Source organism: Myodes glareolus, chromosome 7, assembly GCF_982192425.1.
Source record: "Myodes glareolus chromosome 7, mMyoGla1.1, whole genome shotgun sequence".
Lineage (NCBI taxonomy): Eukaryota > Metazoa > Chordata > Mammalia > Rodentia > Cricetidae > Myodes > Myodes glareolus.
This window is the reverse complement of record NC_142032.1, coordinates 96,092,558-96,105,060: the sequence shown is the minus strand read 5'-3', so window position 1 is coordinate 96,105,060 and position 12,503 is coordinate 96,092,558. Positions and strand designations below refer to the sequence as shown.

The following is a 12,503-nucleotide window of genomic DNA, read 5'->3' as shown; positions in this document are numbered from 1 at the left end:
ATCTGCATCAGCTCAGCAAGAATCCTGGCCACCAAGGGGCTCTGATCCTCTAGCAGAAGATTCATCAGAGGGGGGAACCTGACCCAGTACCAGAAGATCCACAAGAGAATAGTTGAAGGAAGAGATGGGCAGATGCCAAGGCAAGAATTCCTCCATCAATCTGAAAAACAACATGAAAACACCAGATCCCAGCGATCTTACTACAGAAGGACTTGAACACCATGATCTCTAAGAAGTGGAAAACAGTGTCATTAAGAAAGCAATAGAGTCCCTTAAACAGGGTATGAATAACTCACTTAAAGAACTGGAAGAGAAGTATAACAAAAAGATTGAAGAAATGGGTAAAGAAATGGAAGAGAAATATAACAAAATGTTTGTAGAAATGAGTAAATCCGTAAACGACACCCTGGGAAACCAAGAAAAAACAATGAAACGGGTAGTTGAAACAGTTCAATAATTGAAAGCTGCCCTCTCTTCTCCCCTTCCCCTTGGGGTCACAAGATCTCCCCAGAGCTGCTCCCTTGCATGCTGGGCCTGGGCTGTGGGCTCAGCCCGGCAGGGGCAGTTCCTGTGCTTTAATAGCCTGCCTGAGGACAGGCAGGCCCTGTGTCAGCTCAGCCACATTCCTGGCCAGCAAGAGACAGTGAACTTCTAGCAGACATCCATTGGAGGAGGGGTGAGTTTGCTCCTGGCCTGAAGGCTTCGGCTAGGAGGAATTCAGACTTTCCCCATCCCCCTCAACTTTCTGATCACCCTGCAGTGGTGGCTCCACCCTGCAGAGCTCTCCCGAGTCCCATCCCAGCCTTCATCCAGGTACACCTTCCTCTCTTCCCCCCTTCCCCCTGGGGCCACAAGATCTCCCCAGAGATGCACCCTTGCGTGCTGGGCCTGGGCTAGGAGTACAACCCAGCAGGAGGGAGTGCCTATGTTTCAAGAGACTGCCTGAGGAAAGGTAGGCCTTCTGTCAGTGAAGTCCCTGCCCAACAAAGGAATCTGACCTGGTACCAGAAGATCCAATAGAGAGCATTTGAAGGAAGAGATGGGCAGACGCAAAGGCAAGTACTCCTCTAACAATCTAAAAAACAACATGAAATCACCAGATCCCAACGACCATACAATAGAAGGACCTGAACCTCTTAATTCAGAAGAAGTGGAAAAAAGTGCCATTATGAAAGCAATAGAGACCCTTAAACAGGATATGAATAACTCCCTTAAAGAACTGGATGAGAAGTATAACAAAAAGATTGAAGAAATGAGTAAAGAAATGGATAAGAAGTATAACAAAAAGTTCGAAGAAATGAGTAAATCCGTGAATGATACGCTGGGAAACCAAGAAAAAACAATCAAACAGGTAATGGAAACAGTTCAAGAACTGAAAACTGAAATGGAGGCAATGAAGAAAACACAAAACAAGGGCTAGCTGGATATGGAAAATCTAGGTAAACGAACAGAGACTACAGAATCAAGCATAACCAATAGGATACAAGAGATGGAAGAATGAATCTCAGAGTCTGAAGACACCATAGAGAAAATAAATGCTCTGATCAAAGAAAACAGCAAATCCAACAAATTCTCATCACAAAACATTCAAGAAATCTGGGACACAATAAAAAAACCAAATCTAAGAATAATAGGAATTGAAGAAGGAGAAGAACTGCAGATCAAAGGCCCAGAAAATATATTCAACAAAATTATAGAAGAAAATTTTCCCAACCTAAAGAATGATATTCCTATGAAGGTTCAAGAAGCATACAGAACACCGAATAGACTTGATCAAAAAAAAAAAAAAAGTCCCCTCGCCATATAATAATCAAAACACAAAACATACAGATTAAAGAAAGAATATTAAGAGCTGCAAAGGAAAAAGGTCAAGTAACTTATAAAGGTAAACCTATCAGACTTACACCGGACTTCTCTATGGAAACCATGAAAGCCAGAAGGTCCTGGATAGAGGTACTGCAGAAACTAAGAGACTATGGATGCAAACCCAGACTACTATACCCAGTCAAGCTATCATTCACTGTCAATGGAGAAAACAAAATATTCCAGGATAAGAACAAATTTAAACAATTCGTAGGCACAAATCCAGCCTTACAGAAAGTAATAGAAGGAAAATCACAACCCAAGGAATCCAACATTATCAACACTGCCTATAATAACTCAGACATCTAGCGACCCTTCACGAACTTAATTCAAAGAAGGGACACATACAAACTCTATTAAAAAAACAAACAAAAAATAATAATAACCGGAGTCAACAACCATTGGTCATGAATATCACTTAATATTAATGGACTCAATTCACCTATAAAAAGGCACAGACTAAGAGATTGGACACGAAAACAGGATCCAACATTCTGCTGTTTACAAGAAACACACCTCAACCACAAAGACAGACATCTACTCAGAGTAAAGCGTTGCGGAAAGGTTTTTCAAGCAAACGGACCTAAGAAACAAGCAGGTGTGGCCATTCTAATTTTCAACAAAATTGACTTCAAACTACAATCAATCAAAAGAGATGGAGACGGACATTTTATACTCATAACAGGAACAATTCATCAGGAGGAAGTCTCAATCCTGAATATCTATGCCCCTAATATAAAGCCTCCTACTTATGTAAAAGAAACACTTGTAGAACTCAAGGCAGTCGTCAAACCACAGACACTAATAGTAGGAGACTTCAACACTCCTCTCTCACCAATGGACAGGTCAATCAGGCAGAAACCTAACAGAGAAATAAGAGAATTATTGGAGGTATTGAATCAAATGGACTTAACAGACATCTATAAAACATTCCACCCAAATAGGAAAGAATATACCTTCTCCTCTGCAGCTCATGGAACCTTCTCGAAAATTGACCACATACTGGATAACAAAGCAAACTTCCACAGATACAAAAAAAATATTAGTAACCACCTGTGTCTTGTCAGACCACCATGGATTAAAGTTAGAATTCAACAACAGTGCTACCCCCAGGAAACCAACAAACTCATGGAAGTTGAACAGTCAACTACTAAATCACCCCTGGGTCAAGGAAGAAATAAAGAAAGAAATTAAAGTCTTCCTTGAATTAAATGAAAACAAAGACACAACATACTCAAACCTATGGGACACTATGAAACCAGTGCTAAGAGGAAAGTTCATAGCACTAAGTGCCCAATTAAAGAAAACGGAGAAAGCACATATTGGAGATTTAACAGAACACTTGAAAGCTCTAGAAAAAAAAGAAGCTGATTCACCAAGGAGGAGTAGAAGACTGGAAATAATCAAACTGAGGGCTGAAATCAACAAAATAGAAACAGAAAACAATTCAAAGAATCAACGAAACAAAAAGCTGGTTCTTGGAGAAAATCAACAAGATTGACAAACCCCTATCCAAATTAATCAAACAGCAGAGAGAGAACATGCAAATTAATAAGATCAGAAATGAAAAGGGGGACATAACCACAGACACAGAGGAAATTCAGAGAATCATTAGATCTTACTACGAAAGTTTATATGCCACAAATTTGGAAAATGTACAAGAAATGGACATTTTTTTAGATAAGTACCATATACCAAAGTTGAACCAAGACCAGGTGAACAATCTAAATAGACCTGTAAGTCATGACGAATTAGAAGCTGTTATCAAAAATCTCCCTACCAATAAAAGCCCACGACCAGATGGTTTCAATGCAGAACTCTACCAGAACTTCCAAGAAGAGCTAATACCTATACTCCTTAATGTATTTCACAATATAGAAACAGAAGAATCATTGCCAAACTCTTTTTATGAAGGTACAGTTACCCTAGTACCAAAACCACACAAAGACACAACCAAGAAAGAGAATTACAGACCAATCTCACTCATGAACATCGACGCAATAATTCTCAATAAAATATTGGCAAACCGAATCCAGGAACACATTAGAAAAATTATCCATTATGATCAAGTAGGCTTCATCCCAGAGATGTAGGGCTGGTTCAACATATGCAAATCTATCAATGTAATCCATCATATAAATAAACTGAAAGAAAAAAACCATATGATCATTTCATTGGATGCTGAAAAAGCATTTGACAAAATTCAACACCCCTTTATGATAAAGGTGTTGGAGAGATTGGGTATACGAGGATCATACCTAAATATAATAAAAGCAATATATAGAAAGCCGACAGCTAACATCAAATTGAACGGAGAGAAACTCAAAGCCATTCCACTAAAATCAGGAACACGACAAGGCTGTCCACTCTCTCCATACCTCTTCAATATAGTGCTTGAAGTTCTAGCAATAGCAATAAGACAACATAAGGGGATCAAGGGGATTCTAATTGGAAAGGATGAAGTTAAACTTTCGTTATTTGCAGATGATATGATAGTGTACATAAGCGACCCCAAAAACTCTACCAAAGAACTCCTACAGTTGATAAACACCTTTAGTAATGTGGCAGGATACAAGATCAACTACAAAAAAATCTGTCGCCCTCCTATACACAAAGGATAAAGAAGCAGAGAGGGAAATCAGAGAAACATCACCTTTCATGATAGCCACTAATAGCATAAAATATCTTGGGATAACTCTAACCTAGGAAGTGAAAGACCTATTTGATAAGAACTTTAAGTCCTTGAAGAAAGAAATTGAGGAGGATACCAGAAAATGGAAAGACCTCCCCTGCTCTTGGATTGGGAGAATCAACATAGTAAAAATGGCAATTCTACCAAAAGCAATCTATAGGTTCAATGCAATTCCCATCTAAATCCCATCAAACTTCTTCACAGACCTGGAGAGAACAATAATCAAGTTTATATGGAAAAACAAAAAACCCAGGATAACCAAAACAATCTTATACAATAAAGGAACTTCTGGAGGCATTACCATCCCTGACTTCAAACTCTATTACAGAGTAACAGTATCGAAAACAGCTTGGTATTAGCATAACAACAGAGAAGTCGACCTATGGAATCGAATAGAAGACCCGGGTATTAACCCACAAACTTATGAACACCTGATATTTGACAAGGGAGCTAAAGGTATACAATGGAAGAAGGAAAGCATCTTTAACAAATGGTGCTGGCATAACTAGATGTCAACCTGGAGAAGAATGAAAATAGATCCATATCTATCACTATGCACAAAACTCAGGTCCAAATGGATTAAAGACATCAACATTAATCTGACCACTTTGAACCTGATAGAAGAGAAAGTGGGAAGTAGTCTACAAGATATAGGCACAGGAAACCACTTCCTAGGCAGAACCCCAGGAGCACAGACAATAAGAGAAATAATGAATAAATGGGACCTCCTGAAACTGAGAAGCTTCTGTAAAGCAAAGGACACTGTCAGTAAGACAAAAAGGCTACCTTCCGACAGGGAGAACATCTTCATCTATCCCTCATCAGACAAAGGTCTGATCTCCAAAATATACAAAGAACTCAAGAAACTAGACACTAAAACTCTAATTAACCCAACTAAAAAATGGGGTACTGAACTGAACAGAGAATTCACAACAGAAAAACGTAGAATGGTCAGAAGGTACTTAAGGTCATTCTCTACCTCCTTAGCGATCAGGGAAATGCAAATCAAAACAACTTTGAGATACCATCTTACACCTGTCAAAATAGCCAAACTCAAAAACACCAATGATAGCCTATGCTGGAGAGAATATGGAGGGAGGGGAACACTCATCCATTGTTGGTGGGAATGCAAACTTGTGCAGCCACTGTGGAAATCAGTGTGGCGGTTTCTCAGGAAACTGGGAGTCAACCTCCCTCAGGACCCAGCAATTCCACTTTTGGGAATATACCCAAGAGATGCCCTATCATACTACAAAAGCATTTGTTCAACTATGTTCATAGCTGCACTATTTGTAATAGCCAGAACATGAAAACAACCTATTGCCCCTCAATAGAAGAATGGTTAAAAATGGTGTGGAACATTTACACATTAGAGTTTTACTCAGCAGTTAAAAACAATGACATCTTGAATTTTGCATGCAAATGGATGGAAATAGAAAATGTTTTACTGAGTGAGGTAACCCAGACCCAAAAAGAGGAATATAGTATGTACTCACTCATAAGTGGATTCTAGCCATAGTTAAAGGCCGTTGAGCCTATAATTCATGATCCTAGAGAAGCTAAATAAGAAGGCGAACCTGAAGAAAATCATATGGTTATCCTCCTGGATATTGGAAGTAGACAGGATTGCCAGGCAAACTTGGGTGAATGGGGGCGGGGGAGTAAGGGGAGATGGTTAGAGAAAAGGGAGAGGGGGAGGATTGGGGATGGCTTGGGGGAATGTGAAGGGGGGAGGTAGGAAGGATGGATATGGGATCAGGGAAGTAAATATCTTAATTAAGGGAGCCATTTTAGGGTTTACAAGAGACTTGATTCTACAGGGGTTCCCAGGCCCAAGGAGAGGTCCCCAGATTGTTCCCTGGGCAGCAGAGAACAGGGTGCCTGAACTGACCTTGGCCCATAACCATACTGATGAATATTTTGCATATCACCGTAGAACCTTCATCTGGCGATGGATGGAGATAGAGATAGAGACACATATTGGAACACTGGACTTAACTCCCTAGGTGCAAATGAGAAGCAGAAGGAGGGAGAACGTGAGCAAGAAAGGTAGGACCAGAGGGAACCTTCATCTCACGATAGATGGAGATACAGACAGAGACCCACATTGGAGCACTGGACTGAGCCCCCAAGGTCCAAATGAGGAGTGAAGGAGGGAGACCATGAAAAAAGGAAATCAGGACCTCGAGGGGTGCATTCACCCTCTGATACAAGGGGACTGATCGAATGAGAGCTCACCAAGGCCAGCTGGACTGGGACTGAATGAGCATATGATCAAACCGGAGTCTCTGAATGTGGCTGACATGGGAGCTGACTGAGAAGCCATTGACAATGGCACTGGGTCTTGTTTTGTCTGCATGGACTGCCTTTTTGGGATCCTAGTCTGTTTGGATGCTCACCTTCCTAGACCTGGAGGGAGAGGGGAGGAACTTGAACTTCCCACAGGGCAGGAAACCCTGACTGCTCTTAGGACTGGAGAAGGAGGAGGAGACGAAGTGGGGGGGGGGAGAAGAGGGAGTAGGGGAAATGGGAGGGTATGCTGAGGAGGGGAGGAAGTGGAAATTTTTATAAAAAAAAATAAATAAATAAATTTTAAAAAAAAACAAAAAAAAAGGAATTGTTGAAGTGATCATCACAGTGATCCATATTAGTTGTCAGACAGACACGATCTAGACTCACCTTTGAGGCAAACTTCAGGGCATGTCTGTGAGGAGGTTCTACGTAGTGTTAATTCATTCAGGAAACACTATATATGAGACACAGACTACACTAAGATGACTATAGGAATTTAGGATATCTTAATGCATAGTATACTGATTGTTACATATTCATGGCTTGTCTCCTCACAACATTAGATGTTTCACTTAGGTGGACAAAATATCTTTCCCTGGACTCTAATTTCCACATACTTCTGGGACTTTAGTAAACTAAATAAAATAAGTCTCAATGAATGAAAAAAGTTAATTAAGGAGAAAAGATACCTCTCTTTCTGAAATCATTGATTCTTCTGGTTGTGGAATGATACACAGCATGTAAACGGTCTCTACAGGCTAAGGAGAGGTCATGGTTACAGGCATTAGCCATCCTTTAAGATCCACTTCTTAAGAAGGCAAATGATCAGCTTTGTAAAAATATCTACTATGAGGACACTCTGATTTCAACATACTGTACTTAGGAAGCTCCTTCCATTCTAAATATGGACGCCTTCACCTCTGAATATGCTGGATCGTATTACGTTGAGCGTCTCTAAAAAATGAAAGTTAGAATAAATGCTTTTGATGCTCATTGTTTTTTTCTAAAGTTTTGGAACTCATACAAAGGTAAAGGTTATGAGATGCTTGGGTACCTCAGTACCTGAGGGATAGCACAGCCAGAGTCTCTCAAGTTTCAGGTTTTTATTTACTGGAGAGAATGTGGAGCTTCCACCAGAAGGCACACAGACAGGAAGCGGCAAGCCTAGCTTCCTAATGAAGTCACAGTCAACTAGTGAAGCCTTGACCCAACAGAAGCTCTTTGAGCACTGCTTGCCATAATTCATACAATACAACAGAAGTGACAGCCTCCCACTATCTCAGGTGCAGGGACTCAGGGGTGAATAACTGATTCACTTCTACCTTTCTCAGGAAGCTGCGTTTTGCATTTTGCATTCCTCTGCTACACAGCTGTTGTTTTGTTTTTACCTAGTTTAGCTTGACTTGGTCTGTGTGTTTGTGTGTGTGCTTGTGCATAAGTATACATATGTGTGTGTGTGTGTGCGTGCATGTGTGTGTGTAGGAATGAATGTAGAGCACCCGTAGCTGTTAGAAGGCATCTTTCCATGAATCTATCTATCTCCTTCCAACTTGTTTTGAAGCACAATTTCTTTCTTTTCTGTCCCACAGTGTATTCCAGGTTAGCTAGCATCAAGCTTCCAGAGATTTTTTATGATTTTTTTTAGATAACCCAATTTTTTATTGAATCTTTGGAAATTTCTCATCATATACTCCAAGCCTTCCCCAGTTCTTCCATATCTGCAATCCTCTAATAAAAATTAGAAAAGGAAAAGAAAGGAAAGGAAAATAGTCTCACCGACCCTTCTGGCCAATAACCTTCCCCTCTATCAACTGCAGCCATCTGTGCATTTACCATTCCACTCCTCTGACTTCCCCCACCTCTCCATCACAAAATTTATCATTGTGGATTTGGGAATTATAGTATATCATGGAATATGTCCTTTTGCTCAAACCTTTACTTGAAAATGTTCATTGCAATAAGTCATTGGTCTGTTTCAAGGCCTCTGGCTTTTGCTACACCATCAACATTGGATCCTCACCAAGATCCGTCTCAGATATCCTGCTGTTGCTCTGAGTTATGGAGATCCTGTGGCTCCGGATCCATAGGACCATCCCCTTCATGCCCCTTCATGCCCTCCAACAGTTTGTAGATGGAGTAGATATTGGGGTGGATCAACTCAAAACCGTAGATCTGGGCCTGGGTGGTAACTGGGTTGATCAGTCCTCCAGCTCTACTGTGCCCATGCCACTGGAGCCAGCTCACACAAAAGCCAGAGGATGGGCAGGGCCAACTCTTCTGGTCCACATTTCATTGCTATATAATAATAGGGTGTTATATAACTATAGTGCTTTTTAAATGACAAAAGTAAGAGGTGGAGAAGACATTTTTGTTGTTATAGATGAAGGAGAGAATTGGGAAGAGAAGGACATTTCCGTGGTGATAATTGACAGCATGAACAATCCTCAAGGTGATGGACATGGTTTCTGTCTTGACTGTGCCTCAATTCTCTGTCACAATGCCGGTTGTGACATTGTACTAAGGTGTGGAGAAACACAGCAATGTGTACATAGGGTTACAATGATATCTCCTACTGTTGCCTGTGAATTTCTCACCAGTTAAAATTTAAAATTAAATTTAAAAATAGATGATACCATTTAGAGATGCATAAAAAGAATTTCATTTCTAGAAAGCTTTCATCTTGAGCTAAAAGTATTTCCACTGCACTGTACCCTTGTTTGTTCCTGACATTCCCAATACTGTTAGACAGATGTTTATCAATCCATGAAGTTTCCACCTAAAAAGTTGATGCACACAAAGCTTAGTTGATCAGTGCTAGTAGATAGCAATCATTTATGTGAACATGATTCTTGGCAATTCTGATGGGGTTTCAGTGAAATTTTAACAAGCAAGTCAGGTACTCAAGAGGCCATTTCCCATAAGACAACATTTCTCATCAAATGCAGCCTTGCTTTACACTGACAGTTCAGGGTTGTTTGTTCATGAGGAACAGACACAGACAGGTAACAACTTTCCTTTTCTGCTGATCCAGGGATATTTGTTCTTCATTTTTATAATAGAAATTATAAAGACTTTTAAAAAGATAGTAGTGAATCAGTTTCATATTTCTCATTTCTGTGATCAACACATGTTATTATGTATACTATGTTATGCAAATTAAGGAAATGATGAGGTGCCATGTTTCGAAATAAAGCAACAATGAGTGCTGTATAGTGCATGTCATTTATCTAGGGTTTCATAAAGTGTCAGTGACAAAATCAGATCCTTATCCCTGCCTTGTGTGGCTAAACCACTGAGGGCATTTCTGTGCAATGTGTTTCATCTGCCCTGCACGAGAAAAGCAATACAATGGAGCTCAGACATATGAAGGTAGACTCTTAATAACGCTTGATGCTGCTCAGTAAATACACATATACTGGTGTAAAAAAGTAGTAATACACACATATATGGCTTGAATATGGACAGTGGACTCTTTAGCAGAGGAAGAGGACTAATGTGAAGAAGAAGACATGGAGAGGGGAACTGAGGTAAGGATTGTCAAAATAGATGAGATTCTTGAAAACCCTGCCAAGAAACTTATGGTTTTGTACAGTGAAAACAAACTAATTACTTTTAATCAAACTGAAAATGTGCTGGTGTCTGAGCAAACAGTTTTAGACGGCCATTGTTTGTGTCTGTGTCATGTGTGTCTAACAACATGAGATACAAATGATTTGTTACAAAGAAAAAAATAAGTACTAATTTTTACTGTCCATGCATAAGTTTATATTCTATATTAGTATCTACACAAAGTAATACATGAAAATATTTCTCCTGAAATTTATACATAGTAACTATATTTATGTTATTTATTTTATATAGTCACTATGAAAAGAGTAGGTTGCAATGCTGTATTCGAGTCTAATACCTGTCCATTTTTGTCTGGGTGGCAGTATTCCTAACATAGATGGGACCTGGAAACTATACAATTGTAACAGAGTTCGTTCTCGTGGGGCTAACGGAAGATGCTACAATCCGTGCCATCTTATTTGTTGTGTTTCTAATAATCTACTCTATCACCTTAATGGGCAACGTGAGCATCATCGTGTTAATAAGAGGCAGTCCTCAGCTTCACACCCCCATGTACCTTTTCCTCAGCCATTTGGCTTTTGTAGACATTGGATACTCCTCATCAGTCACACCCATCATGCTAAAGGGATTTCTCATGAAGGAAACATTTATACTTGTCGCTGGTTGTGTGGCTCAACTCTGCTCTGTGGTGACATTTGGGTCAGCTGAGTGCTTCCTGCTGGCTGCCATGGCCTATGACCGCTATGTGGCCATCTGCTCACCGCTGCTCTACTCCACACAGATGTCCTCCACAGTCTGCACCCTCCTAGTGGGAGCTTCCTACGTAGGTGGATGTGTGAATGCTTGGACGTTTACTGGTTGCTTATTAAATCTGTCCTTCTGTGGACCAAATAAAGTTAATCACTTTTTCTGTGATTATTCACCCCTTCTGAAGCTTTCTTGTTCTCATGACTTTTCTTCTGAAGTCATTCCAGCAATTTCTTCAGGCTCCATCATTGTGGTCACTGTGTTTATCATTGCTCTGTCTTATGTCTACATCCTTGTCTCGATCTTGAAGATGCGCTCCCCCGAGGGCCGCCAGAAGGCCTTCTCCACCTGCACCTCCCACCTCACTGCAGTCACTCTGTTCTATGGGACCATCACCTTCATCTATGTGATGCCCAAGTCCAGCTACTCCACAGACCAGAACAAGGTGGTGTCTGTGTTCTACACGGTGGTGATCCCCATGTTGAACCCCCTCATCTACAGCCTCAGAAACAAGGATGTTAAAGAGGCCATGAAAAAGCTGGTGGCTAATACTCACTGGTAGCTACAAATATCTGGGATTTTAAACAGTATAATGAGCTCTGAACTTCCAGATGAATGGACAATATATTATGGAAATTTGCAATTATATCAATGGTATTTTAGACATAAATCTTATCATCTTACTATCAAGAACTTCATCATAAAAACAGTGGATTCACTAATATGGCAACATTTAGAAGTTTTATTTTTTAATACTTTCTTGACTACCATTTTATGCATCTATAAAGACATGCTCTCACTTAAGTTCTATTTTCTTTGAGTGCAGCCTTTAGATTTGAAATTGTAGAATCATCTGGAATCCTTTGAATGAGAATACTTTTGCCATTTAAGATCTTAACCTGGAAGAAATGACCTCCTGTTTTAGAAAAATCTAACTGCTGAAGGCAGAGGTGTACGTGGTAGAAAACTTGTGTTATCAGCAGGATTCCTCTTCTGCTATCTTATCCAGCCAACTCAATAGGTCACTCAAATTCTCCCTTATCTATTGATCCTTCACTTTTAGCAATCCATTGAACTCAGGGCCTAAAGCAGCCCCAAAAGGACTTTCTAATGGGGATAATTGGGCTGATCTCACTCCTGTGGAGATGATGATATAAGGACTCAGTTTTCTTGGATTGTTACAATCTTGGGATATACTGTGTACTTCTGCCACATCTTTTGAACAGTATATTTCTTTGATGCCTCTGAAACTGGAAACTCGTAGCATTTTACACATAATTCTGATATGGTCACAATGTTAGAAACTTTCTTCCTGAAACATACCAATTTTCAAATTAAT

General features: G+C 40.0%; 1 protein-coding gene across 1 annotated transcript; it reads left to right on the top strand.

The window, feature by feature from the left end:
* The first annotated feature begins 10,790 nt into the window (after positions 1-10,790).
* On the top strand, positions 10,791-11,726 carry LOC125417093 (olfactory receptor 5P80). Its single transcript, XM_087907665.1, has one exon. It carries the CDS (start codon positions 10,794-10,796, stop codon positions 11,724-11,726), a length of 933 nt encoding a protein of 310 aa, XP_087763791.1. The 5' UTR covers positions 10,791-10,793.
* The last annotated feature ends 777 nt before the right edge of the window (positions 11,727-12,503 follow it).